Source organism: Patagioenas fasciata, chromosome 1 (assembly GCF_037038585.1).
Source record: "Patagioenas fasciata isolate bPatFas1 chromosome 1, bPatFas1.hap1, whole genome shotgun sequence".
Lineage (NCBI taxonomy): Eukaryota > Metazoa > Chordata > Aves > Columbiformes > Columbidae > Patagioenas > Patagioenas fasciata.
In genome coordinates, this window is record NC_092520.1 from 207,345,065 (window position 1) to 207,365,546 (window position 20,482).

Sequence of the window (20,482 nt, forward strand, 5' to 3'; positions counted from 1 at the left end):
CACAGAAATACAGACATTTGTTTAGAATGCAGTAAGGTTTATGTCTATGCTATGCAGTATCTATTGCTTTTGTGAGGCAGGAAGAATATTGAAATACATGTTCTCAAGACAACCTGGGAAGCCTGTAGAAAAACAGGTGGTTTAGCACAGGTCTCCTCAAATCGAGACGGGCATCCCTTGCTCCAGTTTCTGTCTCTGATACTAATGCTCTACTTTTTTGAATATTTTGCAAGATAACATCTTGATGCATATACTCTTTGCTGGCTAAAGAGCTGGCTGGATGGCTGAGCCCAAAGAGTTGTGGTGAACAGTCAAATTCAATTGGCAGCTGGTCACAAGTGGTTTTCCCAGGGCTCAGTATTGGGCCAGTTCCATTTAATCGCTTTATCAATGATCTGGATGAAGGGATTGAGGGCACCCTCAGTAAGTTTACAGATGACACCAAATTGGGCTGGAGTATAGAACTGCCATACAGAGGGATCTGGACTGGCTGGTCGATGGGCCAAGGCCAATTGTATGAGGTTAAACAAGACGAAGTGCCGGGTCCTGCACTTGGGTCACAACTTCAGACAGCGCTACAGGCTCAGAGTTGTCAGGCATTGGAACAGGCTGCCCAGGGAAATGATTGAGTCGCCATCCCTGGAGCTGTTTAAGAGACATATAGATGTGGTGCTTAGGGAAAACAGTTTAGTGGTGGACGTGGCTGCGTTAGGTTTACAGTTGAACTCAATCTTAAAGGTCTTTTCCAACCTCAGCAATTTCATGATTTTATCTGGCCCTCAGGGCTGAACTGTTGCCCCTTAGGCTGCACATTAGGCTGAGACCCTCAAATCCTGTAACTACACATGCCTGCTCCATCTCCTATTACTCCCCTACCTTTAATTAAAAAAACTGCCAGCTTATATCCAAACAAATATATGATGACATACAGATTAGAACAGTGCCACACAGAAAGGAAGATGCCAGGGTCTGCATTAAAAAAACCCCATATTTTATTAGTAACATAAATAGTCACATATAACCCTTACACACATTTTTCAGGTAATAGTTTTGTGCTATCTTACAATAACCCCGGGGAAAAAAAAAAGTCCTGCATGTTTTTAAAATCAGGTGCTGATAATTCAGTGCTCTGCTGTCTGCCATATGTTTTGCACCAAGCTCTCCACTCCAAACCGACCCAGTGGCAAATTAATGTTTCACTTCAGTTTATTCCAGCCTCCTAAGAATCATTAGAGACATCTCAGAGAGAGTCGCCACTTTGGCAGAAAACTCAACAGGAGACAAAAATCCACTTAGAAAAATGCCGCCTTTCAAAAGAGACTATGATGCCACTTCAACCGTGATGATTTCACACTTTCCAGTATCCTGATCTGTGCAGGTAACGTGTAATGACCCATCCCTAGATAAAAGAGAAAAGTATATTTAGGACGGTCTCAACACAACACTAAGTACTTTATCGCATGTTCCATAAAGGATAAACAACAGTCTTCATGCAGACAAAAGGAGACACATTAGGACCAATTATCCAGTGAACAACGTGCTTCAACATAGATTAAATTGATTTATGAAATTAAGTTTATGGGGTATTTAGATAAGCACTTCTTGCTCTCCACTAAAGCATGTATCTTCTCTACATTAGGTGGAACAGATTCAACAACATGTTTAAATATTCAAAGTTCATTTAGTATAGGTTTGTAAATAGAATATGCAGTAATATTATTTAAATTTTAAAAGATTTATTAAGAACTCAGAGTAACAGCCACCAACAGATAAGCACTGGTCGCTCTCAAGCAAGGTTAGACTGATCAACAGTTCAAAAGTTGCTAAAAATCATTTTTACAAATGTATTAAGTTTTATTTCTTTGGGAACCAAGCAATGAAAGCACAGAAGGTACTGCAAAAACACCACATTTCTAAAGAATTTACCCCTCCTAGGACACAGCCCTGTATGCAATCAAATGCTGAGATTTCTCAACACAAAATTAAACATTCTGTAGCAGGAGAAAAGACTGCTTGTCAGAATTGTGACACAGAAAGTTAAACAGCAGAATAATAGATATTATGGGTACCTTTTCATAGTGAGAACAGTTAGTATATCATGTAGGCCATCCTCCTTTTTATCTAAATCCTGGAGTACAATCTATTAAAAAAGAAAAAAAAATCAAATTATAAAGTTCTCTAAATCCTTGCACAGCAGTTTAATGGAAGTGACACAACAGCTGAGGTGTGCAATTCATGCTGTTCAGCATCTCATACCAATAATTCAACACCAAAGCATTGCCCCAGCTGACATAATCTGTAGAGCAAATAGCTAAAACTACACAGATCTGCACCACTGTTTCAGGGGTTTTGTTTCAGGGTCTATCACTAAAGTAGCTGGAGTACCCACAATTCCCACAGACTACAGCAAAAGCTGACCATGTTCCTTGACTTTGGATCAGTTCTGTAATTATTAGTTAACATCCTTTCCCTATTCCCTGAGAGATCTTTAGGCAGGACTAAGGTGGAATAACCATTTTCTTAAGTATTCCATCCATTTCAGCCACATCTGCCCCCTCCCTGATGCTGTGCATGCACTGAAGCCAAGGTGAGGACATCATCACTGTTTCACACAAGCTGTGTTCTCTCTCAATAGGTTGACTCCTGAATAATATATTTATATTGGGTGCTAATTAAATCTTATCACCTTCCCACTGTGAAAAATAAATTTGTGGTATTTGATACCAAGATCCTGCCCAATCTAAGGAATATAAAAAAAATAATCAGCAGTAAATACACTAGCTACATCATTACCTCCAGCAGTTTTATTTCTAAAATGTCAGAGATCTATGTACTACTGGAATGACTGGTTATGATCTCTCATCCCAGGTGAGCTTATACAGTGGTGCCAAATGTCAAACCCAGAAGCCATTCAAAAATTCAAATGGGAAACTTTGATTTCCTTAAAAAGTACTTCAGTATTTCATAACACCTTTATAAAAGAACGCTTAAAAGACTGTTCCAAAGAGACACACATCATTCTAATTTTTAACAAGTTTTGGCAGGGGTGGCACTGGTTCATTTTTATTTTTTAAATCCACTTGATTTCCAAGTGGTTGGTATTAACAGTGCCTGTGAATGTGTAAATACTCACCTGTGCAAATTTACCTTCTTCATTCATGGGACTTTTCCCCGATGACTCGTATAGTTCCAGGCACACAGAGGAAGTGTTTCCAGGAGCATGCAGGGTGTGCTGCCTTCGAGCTGGTAATGGTGTCCCTGATGGAAACAGCACTGTGAATCTGTCAGCCCCTGACTCATCTACTCCCTTTAAAAAAAGAAGAAAAAAATGTTCATGCCTTTCTCTAAGTACTTTAGTGAGCTACAAGGATTACAACAGTGCTCCATGAGAAAAGAAATTAAAAATTCATTCTCTCTGCCACATCTACCATCACAGCAAGGAAAACAATAATTTATATTCCTATAAATAAATGAAAAAGTCCAGCTATGATAACAAAGATGCAGTCTATCTCCCCTTAAAAAGCAGTTTTTCCTGTCTTGTTTTTGTCAATAAGCCTAAGTTATCAATTACTGCTGATCTATAGCCAGTCTGTAGAATTAATAATAAACCAACACTGTTTCTCTAACATAATCATGCATAAGCTGTGCTGTATGGTCACTGCATAAGTAGAATTTTTAGGTAAAATAATTTCAGTCTTACCTTAAGGAGAATATCTTTGGCGGAACACTCAATAAACAGCGCTTCTTCTTCTAACAAAGGGTTCTCTCTCCCTAGCAGGATTCCTGCCTCTATGGCGGCACCAATGGGAATAACTTCGTCTGGAGGAATTGAATTCAGTAATTCCACATTTGGGAAAATGTCTTTGATCAGCTGCTGTAGCTTTGGGATTCGAGCAGACCCACCGCACAGAACTACCTGGAAAACATGCCTTGATTTCAAATATTTCTTCTGACAGATAAAACACACAGGTCACAACCTGAAATACCTGAAAACTGCTCCGGGATATTTTATCATTGGTAGCTGTTGAAATAAAAATGAAAATTGATGCCATCTTTGCTTGACTTCTAGTACTTGAAATTAAAGGACATAGCTTAAAGTTGGAAATGGTATCTTTAAAAAGTGTTTCTTATCATAAGGATCAGACAGATATGGTATCATTTAAAAACATTGAGGAATTGATCATAAAATAACATCAGGTTGGAAGGGACCTCCAGCAGTCATCCTGCCCAGCCTCCTGCCCAGCCTAGACCAGTTACAAGAGGCTGCTCAGGACCTTATCTCCACAGACACAGACTCCACAGGCTCTGTGGGAGCTTGTTTTAGTGTTTGATCACCCTCACACTACACATTCTTTTCTTGGTATCTTAGACTTCCCCATGTTGTGACTTGTGCTGCTTGCCACCCAATCATGCACCACAAGTCTCCCCTGAGCCTTCTCTTCTTAGGGCTGAGCAAACACATCTCTCTTGGCCTCTCTGTGTAACACATCATTTGCTCCAGCCTCAACCTATCTCATCCTCCAACTGGACTGGTACCTTTCCTCTCCTGTGAAGCCCCAAAATGATGAGATTGTATCTGGACACTGTCCAAGTGCCAAAGAGGGAAACAAACACTTTCCTACACCCATGCACTTACAGCCCAGCATGCAGCTGGCCTTCCCTGCTGCAGAGGCACGCTGCTGACTGCTGTTAAACTTGCTATTAGAATCCTCACATCTCTTCCTGCAAAGCTGTTTTCTAGCAACCCCTACCCCGTCCTGCTGTACAGGATTGTTCCATCCTAGATGCCAGACTCTGCATTTGCCTTTGTTGATGTTCATAATGTTCTGCTCCATACATTTATCTCACCTTTTTCAACTGCTCCGAATAGCGGTGCTACTGACTGCTCTCCTCATTGTGCCACTGTCTGCAAGCTTGTTGAGAGCACACACTGCCCCATCATCCATCTTAACAGAGACATTAAATGCTATTAGCCCCAGCATTAAATCCTGAGGGATGTCACTGACAACCAGCTGCCAGTTACTGGACTTCATGCCACTTGATGCTGTGCAAGGAAAAAAACCTTGAAAACCGTTTTCTTCTTAGTGGTCAACCAGATCAGGAAACAAAGCTAATCCCCTCTTTTCTTCATGGAAAACATAGAATCATAGAATAGTTTGGGTTGGAAAGGGCCTTCAAAGCTCATCCAGTGCCACCCCTGCCATGAGCAGGGACATCTTCACCCAGATCAGGTTGCTCAGAGCACCGTCCAGCCTGGCCTGGGATGTCTCCAGGGATGGGGCATCCACCACCTCTCTGGGCAACCTGGGACAGGGTTTCACCACCCTCAGTGTAAAAAATTTCTTCCTCAAGCCTAGCCTGAATTTCCCCTCTTTTACTTAAGAGTTCCAAACTCAGTTCAATTATTTTTACATTTAAAGTGTATCCCCCTGCAAGCACTGAGGCCTGAGAGGACAGCACACTGGGCCACTTAACAAGTGCCACCACCAGGAAAAAAAAACAATGTTCCCTGAACACTGTCTGGGGATACTTCGTTATCCTACCAGTGAAACTCAGATGTGACACAGCAAACACAGAGTCTGAAATAGCATCAAGTATCATTAAAAGTGCCAACTAATTTTTGCTGCAGAATTTACATGCCAATTCCACCAATAATAAATGCAGTGCTATTTGCCACACAGATGTACAGAACTTGAGATGAAGTTACTTGCTTATACCGAAGCAAAAAAAGACATGAGTGACACTAGTAAAGTTTGCTACTTTACTCACCATTTTTGGCATTAAAACACTCTGGTTTGGCATCTAATATGTTTTTATGTTTTTTTTTTAAGCTAATAAGGAGGAACACAAGCACCAAGCAGACACTACATGATTTGTTCAGCTCCTAAGGCAAAAGAGCTGAAACTCAAGGTCTCTTCAAAAGTGTCAGCAAACCCCATCCAAAGTGAAGGCAGAAGAAAGTCTATATAATAAAATTAAAGACTATACTCTTTGGCTGTTCCAAGAGTTATACAAACAGATCAAATGGAGACAAATCCTCTACCATTTACTCAATATGCAGCAGTAAAAACATTATTGACTCCAACTCCACCTTACACTTCAAGTAACCAATATCAAAGCAAAGATGGGAATTCTAAAGATCTTGAGTCTATGCACTTTGTTGGATCTGAGCAAAAAATGCTTAAGCATCATGAAATAATCTTGGTCTGCAAGGAAAACAGGTCCCATAAATATTCTTCTTGTGGACTTAAAAGCATATTATGGAGAAGTGGTTTCTATTATTACCTTATTAATATCATCTGCTGTAAATCCAACTTGCTCCAAGAGCTTTTTAATTGCTTCTATACATTTACTAAAAAGCGAAGAACAGATAAGTTCAAACCTGGCCCTAGAAGAAAACACAAACAAAAAATTAAATATAGGCCATCTCATACATTAAAGAAAAATACCTGAAATGGAAAAATGATAATTTTTAGAATATACTTTGGTTCTTTAGCTAAACCTAGTACTAATTAAAAAAACCACAAAAATCCCAAAACACCACCAAACAAACTCATTTCCCAATTATTAATCTTGAAGAAATTATTTTTTTGTTGTTGTTGTGAAAATATCTGTGCTGTTGATTGCATCATTAATACCTACATGAACACACATTCATTCTTCTTCAGTGTACTCTAGAGAAAATACAGTATTGTTGTCCTGACCCATACGTGAGAAAGAAAAAAACTGGAGGGGGGAAAATAATCCTGGAACCACTTCATTCTCTTTACAATGGAGACACAGAGACTCAAGTATACCTCTTGAATTTTCAGAGGCAAAGCAAGCTTTGTCCTGATCTGCACACAGGGAGTAATTTAAGCAAACTGAAAAAACAACTTGTGTTGCTTTGGGTTCTTTCAAGCCTGAAAAACTTTTACTCTGTACAAACACAGCAAGTCAAATTCTGCAACACTAATCCACAGAACGAGCATCCTTATCCAAAACTGAGACAAAACAAGTCACACAGAATTGCTTTTCACACTTAGAAACATATTGTGCCTTATTTTATCAGATCAAACTACTCCAGCAGTGGATACAGAGTTCTGGAATTGAAAAGTCTATTTCATTTTGCTAAAGCTGCTGCTGACTGGAAGAATAATCAGAATTACCTATATATCTCATTAAGAGATCATCCCAAGAAAGAAAAGCAAGAGTAGAACACAACGTCATGAAATGACAGAAAGCCTCCTTCTACTCCAGCTGTCAAGAGGCAACATCAAGACTTCCATGACTCCTATAATTCTGTAGCTTATTTAAAGAATCCAACCTAGACATATTTCAAGCATAGTTTTATATAGATGCAGTAACGTCAAGATTTGCTTTACCTGGACACATTACAATCAAAATCCAATCCGTCATACAATGAATCTACGAAACAGTTTGCACTTCCCAGGGTTGATAACGAGTGCTTTGCAACATCAGCGCTGTTCATTAACTTCATCATGGCTCTGGGATTTCCTCTAATATCATGTTTGCAAGATCTACATTTAAAAAAGAGAAGGAATATCAGTTTAGAAAGGCAGGCACTTGAGTGACAACGTTAACTTTCTCAAAGCAAAAACCAGGTTAAAGCTATTGAACTTTTTTCTGTTGACATTTTATTATAATCTACAATGACACTACTGAAAGCCTGCAAAGAATAGAAGCGCTTATTCCAATTTCAACTAAAGAGCATTCTATAGAGGCAGCCTGAACTCAGGCATTAGTGTTTATCATACAGATTTAAGTCCTTCTAAACAGTTCCTCAGCTGAACAAAGCCTGTGACTGCAAGAAAAGGCCCAATTTTAACCACAGATTGAGAAGAAATACAACACAGAACATTAGACATGTCAGCAAAATAGCATATTTCATCCAAAAAGTCTTTCCGTGATAGTATGCAACTGAGCACCTCAAGATCATGAATGGTAAAGCATTTGTTCATTTTTGTTCATCACAGGATGAGGCGCCATACAGACTTCAGTCTGATAATCCAAACCCCACCACGATCCTTCATGCCAACAAGAAAAAACAACAAAACCCAAGCAGGTCAATTCCCAGCCACCCCAAAAGCTTGAGACTGAATGGAGTAGTCACGTACATCACTCAAAACACAGAACAGTTCATAGCTGAGCCCCTACAGCTCAACACTGACATCAGGCAGCATTGATCCAAAACCAAGTATTTCCCAGTCTTCCTTCTTGGTCCCCAAAACTGATTTTTCCTTTAATATCTTTATTTGAACCATTTCACTCACAGACAGTCTAGTCTGCTAGATCGGACAATCTGATGAATTCCTGGTATTAACAGTGACCGTCTTGGAATTCAAAACATACCTCTGAAATTCAGAAGCTAAGTGTTGTGCTAGAGCTTCTGTGAAGCAAACTCCACCAATGCTATCATCTGTGTTTGTAGCAAGCACACGATATATTCCACTGTTTACTTCTATAACTGTGATAGAAAGTGATGTTCCACCAAGTTTATAGACCAACACATTGCTGCCATGGTAAAAAAGAAAGTAGTATTAATAAGCCATCTAAAATCATGTTTACTTTGACACAGTTTCTAAAAATATGATCACCATATAATGTACTGCATGTTTTAATCAGTTTTGTCATAAGAATCTGGTTGGGGGGGTAGAATTTCAAGCACCTCGCTACCACTGACTACTTGACAATGTTCCCTCAAGAACAAAATTAGCCTATTTCATACAGTGAGAGTAGTCAATATTTTTCCTACAGCACAATTGAGAATATCCTCCAATACATTTGAGAATTGAATATTACATTCAAGATTATAGGCAGAAATTATATGAGAATGGTAAAAAACATCAACTAAGAACTGGGAAAAAAAAAAAAAGACTGTTTGCACTGACAGCAGTCTTTGCTATTTTTAAAATCTTGTGAATTACTGGAATATTCATAAGGGAAACCCAATGCACCTACCAAACCCAGGAATGTAACCTTAGTTCCTCTAGCATATTTAAAATCACCCCAGCTCCCACAATTAAAAAATGGCTATGCCAACATCTGTTTAAGAAAGGATGCATTTTTCTTCAAGACAATCAGCTCATTAAAGAGCAAGACAGAATCTGGGGACAAATCTTTAAAGACAATTCTAAAACAATAAAAACCAGAACAAAGGGATTTAAAACACTACGGATCTACAACTTCCAAACTGTTATTTGCTTTATTGTGAGAAAAAAGAACAACAAGCCTCAAATCATTAATTTTTTCTTGACTGCTAAGGCAACACAGAATTCCTTCCTTTAGGATCGCTCCGGATTTAAGTACAGAAACTTAAATATAAGTAGTAAAATATTAGGATTTTACCTCTTCCCAGTGGGTGAATCTTGGCCAATTCCATAAGCCAGGAGAGCTGCAGACGGTTCATGAATTAATCTCAAAACATTAAACCCAGCAGCTGCAGCTGCTTCCCTGTGATAAGGCATAACAGCATTTCATTTTACTTTGATGATTTCACTACAGTCACACGCACTGTTAAGGTTGATCTGAACTACACATGCCAACAATTCAGAACTTGGTTACAGTGTGGTATTAACAAGGCAAAGTGACTGGAAAAGAAAGGTATCAAGAAGTTCAGTTGCTACTCTGTTCTTCATGTAGATGGATCTACTGGGTGCTTATCGCCAAAGAAACCACTGACGTAGCTGTCTACATAACCCATTAAAAAAAGAGAAAGAAGCGAAGCCCCTCTAAAATACAAGATGAAAAATCCCACCCTCAATCAAACTTGGTAACTTATCTTCAGGTGTGGCATTAAAAGTTCGTGGTGCATTATGTCATCAGATGTCATGTTTGGAAAATTGCTCTTATTTCCTAATCAAGTTACTGTACCTCACTTCTAACATTTTCTTTATAAGCTTTCTTGAAACTTCAGTAACCATGGGACTGCCCTGCAAGTCATTTCCTCCACTTGGAAGTTATTTTGAAACTTGTATGCCAAAGCAATAAGTTTCATCACACATTCTTCAAATATCCAGCTCGTTAATGTTTTATGGCCAACTCTGAGCGCGTTTTAAGTATTTAATGACAGATAAATGTAATGGCTTCTACACATCAGAAAGTAGAAACGGATGCTGCCAGTGACACACAGCCTTAACTCTACTTATGTTTTCGTATGGAGGAACTTTCCTAGCAGAAGTTTTTCCAAACAGAACTTACAGGTCGAATACTGTACAGTATTCCACATCTGCTGACAAAACGGTCCTCAATGAAGTCATGTAATGCTACTTGGTTTGGGGAGTACTGTTGTATGAAGCGATGGGAAATTATGGAACTATTTGCATGTCAAAGGGGACACTGAAGATCCACATCTGAAATGACATTCTATCCTTGACGATACCAAAATTCCCTCTCACTTCAACTGATTCAGAACTTCATTCTGGTTACGACTATGAATTCCACGAAAAGTTTCTAAAGTCAGGGTTTAATCTCCTGCTTTCCTATCTTCTCAATTCAGATAGCATCCCCATGTCTTGACTGACAGACACAAGCTGCAGCCTGGCAGGAGAATCCCCACTGCTGATCTGCCAGCCTCTCTCTTTTAGGCATATTAAATAACAGAAAAATCTTAATCTTCTTACCCAAGGGCATTTTTCTGATTCTCTCCAAAATCAAACGGTACAGTGATAACAACGTCATTTACATCTGAACCCAATGCAGACTGAGCAGTTTCTGTTTAAAAACATAGGCAGAACATGTTGATTAAAAGCAAAAAACTAATATAGTACATCTTAAAAATACGAAGCAAGCTTAAAAAACTAAAATATGTTATGATCTTACTTATTATATACCTTTCATTTTACTGAAAATTAGTTTTGCCACATCTTCTGGGTTAATAAGTTTATTATCTATTTCATATTGAAGTTTTCCATTCTTCTCAATTACCTGTAAGTAAAGCCAACATACCTATGTTAGATATGTAATTTGGTTATTAACAAAAGATAATGTTTGGTTTCTGTTTAAAGCAAAAAGCATTGGACTGTGTAAGCATTCTCTTGTAGTAGAATACTAATGCAGAAAGATGTTTATCAAAAACCCTAGTACTACCCAACAGACATGACAGTCATATTCATATGAAGACTCCAGACTTTTTTTATTAAGAAGTTTCCCTTAGCACAAAATCAACATTTAGAAAAAAGTACTTGCCTGCTTATATATTTCATAAGAAAAAATAGCAACCACTTATATGTAAGTATGTCAATACAGTCAAAACCTAAAGAAACTTCTTTCCTTAGGAACCTGTTTTCCAGGATAATTTTTCTCTCATTTTGCAAAAAGGTTTCTAGTAATAAGCACAGTATTATCCAAATTGAATACTGAGATTATATCAAGTGGTTAAACAGTTTTATCATGAGGTGCTGTAACCCGAACCTCTTCTACTAGTGCTAAGAAACACACTATTACCCAAATATATTAAGAATCGTCCCATTTGAGAATGGCCAAGAGCTATACATAATTTTTCTGTTGGACTGTATTATGATGGCAGATGTCAGAACACAGTGAGGTTCTTCTACTTCACAAAAAGAGAAACATTCTATAAAGTAGCAAAAGGATGTCATATAATGAGAGCTGATCACTACAGACAAAAGCCATGGTGTGGCACAAACAATGCCCAGAAGAACAGTATAAAATGATACAAAGTATTCTGAGAACAAAAGAAAAACACTAGATCATACTCACTGAACATTTGCTTTCTGCAATATATTTCTCTGCCTGTGGGTCACCAGCGCTGTCCAGATAAATTGAAAATAACAATATAAATGATACGGTAATTGGACAAATTCATCTTGCTGATATTCCTTATAACATTTACAGCATTTGTAGCTATGCTTCAACCAAAATTCCTATTTCCACTCTATGGATACATTTATACCGGAGAAGAAAAATCAACAGTTCTGACTGCTGGTATCTTTCAACCCCCTTTCCCCAAATTAATGATAGGAAAAAGACCTACTAGTTAGTGAAAAGGGAAAACAAAAAACAACACATAGCTGTAACCTGTTATCCCCCAGAGAGAATCATTATAAAATATTTTAGTGGCATTTTTGTTGCACTGACCAAAATAACATGACAGCAGTGAGCTGGCTATCCTTAATCCTCTATTGACTACATAAAGGAGCGCAGCTGAAAAGTGCTAAGAAATAAATGAGACTGGACACCATCTTGTCAGCTTCTTTCAGTGAAAAGGGCTGTAACACTCCGGTTATCACTGAAAAGTTTTGTCACATCCCTGATGTTAGACCTAAACCACCAAGTTTAGTTCTAGTATCACTGTGACTGCCAGTACAAATTGCCACAGCTTCACTAACTGAAGAATTGTGACAGCCACTACATTAATCTGCTTCACTACTTGAATAAAAACAATACGAAGTTTTATGCAAATAAAACCACAGTGAATTTTAGCCACAGGAAAACATGCAGGTAACAAGACATTTTAGTCAAGAAACTTGAGTATGTATCAAAAGCATATATGCAACATGTTACCAAATTACACAATTTTATTTTTATAGACAAATTCAGACGTAAAATACTGTGCATCTCTTTACTCCTGGGATGAAACATAGAGAAAAATGTCTGTAATATAATTAAATTATAGCATCTGACATATTCTTCTGTCAATGCCAGGAGATGCTGTCACAGTAGATTAAAATGCCTTCAACATCATTAATGGTTATAAATATGTAAAGGGTGAGTATCACAAGGATGGAGCCAGGCTCTTCTTGGTGACAACCAATGGTAAGACAAGGGGCAATGGGTTCAAACTGGAACACAGGAGATTTCACTTAAATATGAGAAGAAACCTCTTCTCAGTGAGGGTGACAGACACTGGACCAGGCTGCCCAGGGGGGTTGTGGAGTCTCCTCCTCTGCAGACATTCAAACCCGCCTGGACACCTTCCTGTGGAACCTCAGCTGGGTGTTCCTGCTCCGGCAGGGGGATTGGACTGGATGAGCTTTCGAGGTCCCTTCCAACCTCTAACATTCTGTGATTCTGTGATCAGTGCTGAGATTACATTTCATTGACCAGCTCTAATGAGAAAAAGCTGAACTTCTCACCTTCACTTTCACACCTGTTCTCTTACCTTCGCCCAAGGATCTGCTTCACTTTCACCACAGTGTTTGAAATATTTCTTATCCTACTTTGCTTTGCAGCTAAGCCAACAACCTGAACGAAAAAATCAAAGAAAAAATCCCAATCAGCGAGCAAGAGGCCGCGCTCCCCTCCTCCCCAAGCCCCAGCTCGGAAGCGCAGCCTCACCTCCTCGCTTTCCGAGAACGCAACAACCGCAGGAGTGACCCTGTCCCCGGCGTCGTTGGCGACCACGTCGGCGCGGCCATCCTGTGGAGAGACACCGCCCGGCCCGTCAGCAGCCCCGGGACACCACGCACCCCGCGGCGCCGGGAGGGCACAGAGATGATGACGCCAGCCCAACCCAGGCTTCTCCCGGTCAGAGCGGCAGCCCCGCGGCCCCTCTCACCTTGTAAACGGCGGCACAGGCGCAGGTCGCGCCCAAATGGACGCCGATCGCCGCCATCAGCCCCTTCACACGCACCCGCCGCCCCACAATGCACCGCACACCCCTGCGCTCCCAACCAATCCTGCTCCCCTCTTCTCCTCGGCCACCAATCAAAGCCCGCACCGCCCTCTCTCGCATACCAATCACGGAGAGGCGCACTTCGTCATCGGTGGAGTAGCCAATGAGAAAAATGGAAACGGGAAGTGTCATCGCGTATGGCAACGGGGCAGACTCCCTTTGCGAGACGCGGGCGGTTGGGCGGGAGCGGCCGCTGAGGGGAGGAGTTGCTGAGGGGAGGAGTTGCTGAGGGGAGGAGTTGCTGAGGGGAGGAGTTGCTGAGGGGAGGAGTTGCTGAGGGGAGGAGTTGCTGAGGGGAGGAGTTGCTGAGGGGAGGAGTTGCTGAGGGGAGTTGCTGAGGCGCGGGCGGGGTATTTAACTACAGAAAATCCAAACACCGAGAAAATAGAGGTTAAAATGGTGAAAGGCGAATGAAGCTTTTGCGTGCATGTGCTGAAGGGTGCGTGTTTTATGTCAGCGACATCTCTCACGGTTTAATTGCAGGCAATGAAGCACATGGAGATGGTGTAAATATATATATTTATGTATTTATCCAAGTGCTGTAGGTCTTGCTGAAGCAGTCAAGCTGAAGCGCTGATCTTGCGTAATCTAACCAGGCATCACCAGTGTCTGAAAGCAAAGCACCATATCTTGTGTCGCAGTTCTTATGGAGAAATCCATCTTGGCATTGCCACAGGAGGAAAAAGAAATTCCTAGTCAGTCCTGGGGGAATGTAACATCACTGACACACAACTCAGTTCTTCCTGGCCAAAGCCAGTTCTGTGCTGGAGGCTCCTCAGTTTGCACATGGCCCCATCGTGGGTGCAGCAAAGCTCTCTGAGCACTTTAGCAGGGAGCAGGTCAGTTCTTGTATGGAGCACAAGTGTGATGGGAGCGGCTGAGGGACCTGGGGGGTTCAGCCTGGAGAACAGGAGCTGAGGGGAGACCTTCTGATCTCTGAACTGCCTGAAAGGAGCTTGGAGCATGGAGGGGGTTGGGCTCTTCTCTCAAGGAACAAGTGACAGGATGAGAGGAAATGGCCTCAAGTTGTGCCAGGGGAGGCTGAGGTTGGATATTAGGAGGATGGAGTCAGGCTCTTCTCAGTGGCAAACAATGATAGGACAAGGGGCAATGGGATCAAGCTGGAACACATGAGGTTCCACTTAAATTTGAGAAAGAACTTCTTCTCAGTGAGGGTAACAGAGCACTGGAACAGGCTACCCAGGGGGGTTGTGGAGTCTCCTTCCCTGGAAACATTCAAAGCCCGCCTGGACACATTCCTGTGCAACCTCACCTAGGCGTTCCTGCTCCAGCAGGGGGATTGGACTGGATGATCTTTTGAGGTCCCTTCCAATCCCAAACATACTGTGTGATACTGTGTGTGTGTGTGGAAAGGGTTGTGATGGAGTGGAACAGGCTGCCCAGAACAGTGGTGGAGTCACCATGCCTGATGGGGTTTAAAAGACACATAGATAAGGTTCTTAGGGACATGGTTTAGTGCTGGAGTTAGGTTATGGTTGGACTTGATGACCTTGAGGGTCTCTTCCAAGCGAAATGATTCTATGATTCTATGATATATGTGGCTTTTGGTCCTCTCACTGTAACGGTGACGGTGCTTCTGCAGGCTTGGGTGCTTATCTGCCCCTCATTTCTATATGGAGTCGAAACGCTGTGCAGTGCCACCTCACCACATCATTCAGAAATAAAGATTGCCCTTATCTTTCCTTTATCTATGATACACTGAAGGGTTAAAGGGATGAACCAAGATCACGTAGAGGTTAAAGGAGCTGTCTAGAGTCACAAAGGGTTTATTCTGTCCCGAAACTGATTCTAGGCTTCCTCGGTCAGAGGAGAATTGTTCTTCCAGTAACTGTGCTTGCTGAGCTCTGACCACAGGCTGGAGCTCAGATTGCTGGCAGTGTGTGCTCAGGAGATGGTCACAGCATTGATAGAGGCAAAACTTGTACAACTGAGAACAATACCTTTGAAGTGTGTCCAAGTTGTAGCTACTTTCTGCCTCCTCTTGTCAACAGAGGAATGAAACATGAAGAATGGTGGAGGTGAGCAGGAGAGACCTGTGGGGACTAGAGACAGGTGTTGCAGAAAAAGTGATGATTGATAGAAGGGATGCATTTGTCAGAGGTGAAGATGGAGGGAGTTTGTGGAGAGACACTGAAGACAGGAGGGTAAAGGAGAGCAGAAGCTCCTAGCACAAAATACATCCAAGACTAGTTTTCCTGTGCTTTCTCCCAAACCCCAATACCACTTATGACAATAGGCCACTGTGTGTCGTCTGTGCCTCAAAAAGTGCTTGTGGCCACGCTGCTAACATCTCCTATGCAAGTAAGCACAGGTGAAGACACGGTTATTTTCCAGTTATGTCATGGACATGTCAGGATGGACACACAGAAGTTCTGCTTATCTTAACTAAAGCAGTTAGGGTTCCTTCCAGGTGTAAGCAAATCTGCGCGGAAGCAGTTGAGAAATGCCCTGGCAGTGTTTTGTGGTGGCCAGTAGTGGTGGTTGAGGAGTGAAAAGACCTGTCTGTGCCCTTCCTGTCTTTCCAGGTGGTCTCCTTAGCTGATGGGAAGTTTTGAGCTTGTCCTGAGCTTGAGTGAACTGAGAGATGGGGTGACCAACCCACTTCTGAATAAAAGTAGAAAATGCTACCCTGCTTGCTGTGGCCATTTTGTAAGTCAGTGAACGCCTGTTGTTCATTAACGATGGAGTTGAGGAGGAGAACACCGGCCCAAACAGCACTCTGGTTTCAGGATGAAAGAAAACTTAGTCTTTCACACCTCTGGGAAAGCTATCCCTCTTAGGAAGAGGAGAGAAATCCACCCCCAGTTTGACTGGAGTCCTGCACTTCTCCAGGTACCTACATCAAACAAACAAGCCCACCGTGTTCCCCCTGTGACAAACTCACCTCTGATTTAGCTGAAACTCAGCTGAAACTGCTTGGTATTGTTTCCCAGATGCCAAAACAACGGCACAAAACTTCTCAGCATCAGAGCTGCCCCTTCTCTCCCACTCAGTGCCACATGTCTCAGCCATCGGAAAACCAACCCTGCCACCATCAGGCCAGCTGTCAGCACAGTACGACCTGAGCTCGCCCGAGCTCCTTCTGTACCAAGAGCTCGCCAGCAAACTGAGATGCTTGAATGCCAAAATGGATCCCCTGGCACTATCCCTACAGTCTGATGGCAGGAAAATCGCAGAGATTGTGGCAAAGAGGCAGTAACATCTGCTGAGTTATTCACAGTGGAAGCAAGTGAACAACAGACTGTTTTGTGGCTGGTATATAGTATATATTCTAAAATGTCCCTTAGAGTGAGGGACATGTGTGTGCATGTTCTGACTCAATTCTCAGGAAATTTAACCTCCAAGATGGTAGCTGCAGGACTGACCTGTGATATCTCCAACCTGGGGATATAAACAGAGCCAGTGGAGCCAATTCTCAGGAGAGCTGTGGGACAGCCAAGTTGCAAGGGACCTCGTCTTCCAGTTGTCACCTCCCCCCTTGCTTGAAAAACAGCCTCTTACCCAAGGCAGTGTGAGACTGTACAGTCCAAATGGAGATGCTGACATCCTACTGAAAAACTTCCATCCCCATGGCTTGCTTGATCATAAAAACATCCATGAGTTTGTTGGGTTTTTTTAAGTAGAAAGAGGGTTCTCAAACTCATTACCCAAATCTTCCCAAATGATTGCATTGCTTATTTTGGCACAGGAATACATGCTGTTGGGAGGTCTGTCTGTATATCACCCAAAAAGTTACTGGGTTTCGGTGAAGGCTGTAGGTTATTTCTGGATTTGCTACACACAATCCAGTTGATAAAGTTAATTACAATATCCTCATTGCTTTATAGTCAAGGTACCTCAGTGAGAGAGAAGAGGCAAGTTCAGTTTGTGGATCAGATTAATTAAATAACCGTGTCAATTTTTAACGAGCGGCACAGAATGTTTTTATGGGTTGAGGGTCAGAGCTGACTGCTATGGAGTCTTCTCACAGCAGTCCAAAAAAGATGAAGTACATAGAAAGCTTGGCAGTCAAGCCAGTTGAAGAGCTGGTACTAAAACCTGTAGGTGGCATAAACGCAGCGTGTAATTGCAGTGTAACAACTCATCTGCAATGTTTGGTGTGTTTGCCAGCTCAGTAGGTTTACAGCAAAGTTGAAGCCAGATCTTTTTTTTTCTTACCCCAGAGTGCCTATTAGAGAGTATCCCAAGATTTTAAAAAAACATTTTAAATTACATAAAGCATATTAAATATCTGGTTTTGCTTGTAAGTCAAGAACTTCAGTTTTCTTTCTCTTCTTGAAAAATATTTGAGTGTCTTCAAAATAAACCATCTTTTATTGCACTCCATACCATGAAGTTGAGCCAGAAAGTAGGAAAAATCCAGTTTTCTTATAATCTGGAACAACCAAACCTCCTGCCTGTACCTGGAAGGTTGGTTGCTGAAGTACCCCGAGGGAATTCGCCGATGCCTCCTGCTGATGCAGTTTGTCTGAAAGCAACATTGTCCCAAAGCTATAAACCTCTTCAAGTTACTCTGGTTCAGTTCTTCTCTGCTGCCATTCAGCCAATTCCGAATTATTCTTGACAAGAGTAAGGAGCCACTAATGGTTAATTAAGCACAGCAAATATACTTCATAGCCAGAATTGAGAACAAACACAAGTCACCTTTGACAAAGCTTTGCTGGCCATTTTGAAAATCAAATAAGTATGATTTTCTTTAGTGTAAGAATAAACACATTCCACAGATAATTTCACGTAAAGTCTATATTAATAAAACAAGAAATATGTAATATCCTCACTGCTGTTTTGATAATTGCTGTAGACTGTACCAGGCACCATCATCTCTAGGCACATCTATCATGGTCATGGTTGGCTGAACAACTTTATTACTTTGTCAAGCCTGAGAACTTTCAAATGTACATACAAATGGTATTTTTTTTTCTCAAATAAAATAATAGAAAAACCTTCAAATAACTTCTTTTTAAAATTTTGGCCTTTTCCCTCTCCATGTCTCAGTTTTTCCATCTCCTCAATGGGGTCAAATTCCCTTTGCAGGAATGTTGAAAGGTTTTAATAATAGATAGGAAGTGCACTGAGTTCCTTGGCTGGAAGGTGCTCTGTAAATATTAAATGTTATGATCAATAATGCAGATCTGAGTTATGACATGAATTACAAAGGGTGCCATGAGGCATTCCCAGAGTTTTCCAAGCAGGCTTCATGGTAAATATGCCTGAAATTCATTTTTGTGCTCTAGGTGGAAATCCTTGTGTTCATTGAGCACTGGCATGAAGTTTATACTCCGTAGGGCAAGTTCAATACAAAACTGAGTGGTGTTTAAACCAGCAATTTAAGAAGAGCCGCCTACCAAAACAGGATTGGGTCAGTTAGTGACAAATGCCTTCATTTTAGGGAAAGAACTTATTTAAGTGTGAGGGTGCCAGCTGGACACAAAAACTTCCTTCTGTGCACTGTCAGATATTTACTATATGACCTTGAGGAAGTAATTTAATTTTACTGTTTCTTGGGTTTTTCATCTGAAAAACAAAAAAGAAAACCAACCAACCAGACAAAACAAAACCCCAAACCAACCAAGAGTAGCATTTTCCCTTCCTCCCCAGGGTGTTGTGAGGATAACCACATTCATTAGTTGTCTGCTTAGAGCTGAGTGTAATGGGGTGGAGTAGCTGGAACACAGCTCTTCCTTATCTCTGCTGACCAGTTCTGGTCAGTATCATGTAAACTAAATTGATTTTTGCAGAAGGTGATTAAACACAATTAAATGTCCATGTTAAAACCAACACTAAGTTTAGCTTTATTGAACAGAGATCAAAGTGGTGATAGATTCTGAGATCCTTTTATTAGAAAAGTGTTAATGGGGTCCATGCAGAGCTCACAGAATGATTTTCTTTCCCACAAACCTACTGTTATCTATAAAGCTAAAAGATGAAATTAGAGTTCCTTTCTTTAAACTACAGAGCAGTCTTCTTTTTTGAGTGTTAATGATCCCTGTCTTTAGCTAACTTGTTAACACTCCTTTGGCAGCTCTACCATTTTCTGCTTTTCAGCTTATGGTTTTTATTTTCTTGTTGCAGTATGTAAAGAATTCTTGGGCAGGTTTTACACTTCACTTAAAATAAATTCAAATTTTGCTGTGGACACCATAACTGGTCAGCAGCTGTGGGGATGCAAAGGGAAAAGAGCAGCATCTGGAACCATTCTCCTTTGTTATAAGTTCTGAAAAAATCCTGGTTAAATGATGGAATTTCTGTTTGATAAAAATCTCTGTCCATCTGCACTCTTGGGCATTAATTCAAAACCGGTAATGACAATAATAATGACAACTATGGGGAACAGAGGACAGTCCTGTGGCCTGCGTGAAGAGAATTTGGAGGATCTGTGTTTAATTTTCGGCGTATGTGGCTGTGTGTTGTTGGACAGCCATTGAAATCCCTGGGACTCTTTCCAGCAGCTTCCCTGGTCATTGGCTGGGGCCCTAAACGGCCTGTTACAACAGGGAAAATTAACATAATTGTTGGCAGCTCGTCAGCTGATGACTGAATAGATAGACCAAAAGCCCCATCCACCTTTCCAGCCTGAAAATGGGGAAGTCCAGGGGTGCAGAGAAGGGAAGCTGAGCTGCTGATGGACAGACAGACGCCCTTCCCCCACAAGACAACTTCAGGGCTTCTGAGGCCTTTCAGGCATCCAGTATTTTTTACTGTAGGATGTTCTGGTTTTAATGCCCCGGGTTCAGGTAGCTGCCTCTTAAAGAGCTGTCACCTCTGTGGAAAGCTACACGTGTTTATGGAGACAGAAAGACTTCTGGATCAGAGCAGACCTGAGGT

The 20,482-nt window shown here is 41.2% G+C and overlaps 1 protein-coding gene across 1 annotated transcript; it reads right to left on the reverse strand.

Moving 5' to 3' along the window:
- Positions 1–970: 970 nt before the first annotated feature.
- Positions 971–13,633, reverse strand: HSPA14 (heat shock protein family A (Hsp70) member 14). Its single transcript, XM_065862603.2, has 14 exons — positions 13,520–13,633; positions 13,300–13,380; positions 13,124–13,206; positions 11,722–11,770; positions 10,833–10,926; positions 10,623–10,713; positions 9,349–9,453; positions 8,353–8,514; positions 7,365–7,520; positions 6,286–6,388; positions 3,701–3,916; positions 3,134–3,307; positions 2,070–2,140; positions 971–1,399 (listed from the first exon to the last, which is right to left on the reverse strand). The coding sequence occupies exons 1-14, from the start codon at positions 13,574–13,576 to the stop codon at positions 1,321–1,323; spliced, it is 1,521 nt and encodes a 506-aa protein (XP_065718675.1). The 5' UTR covers positions 13,577–13,633; the 3' UTR covers positions 971–1,320.
- Between the last annotated feature and the right edge of the window lie 6,849 nt (positions 13,634–20,482).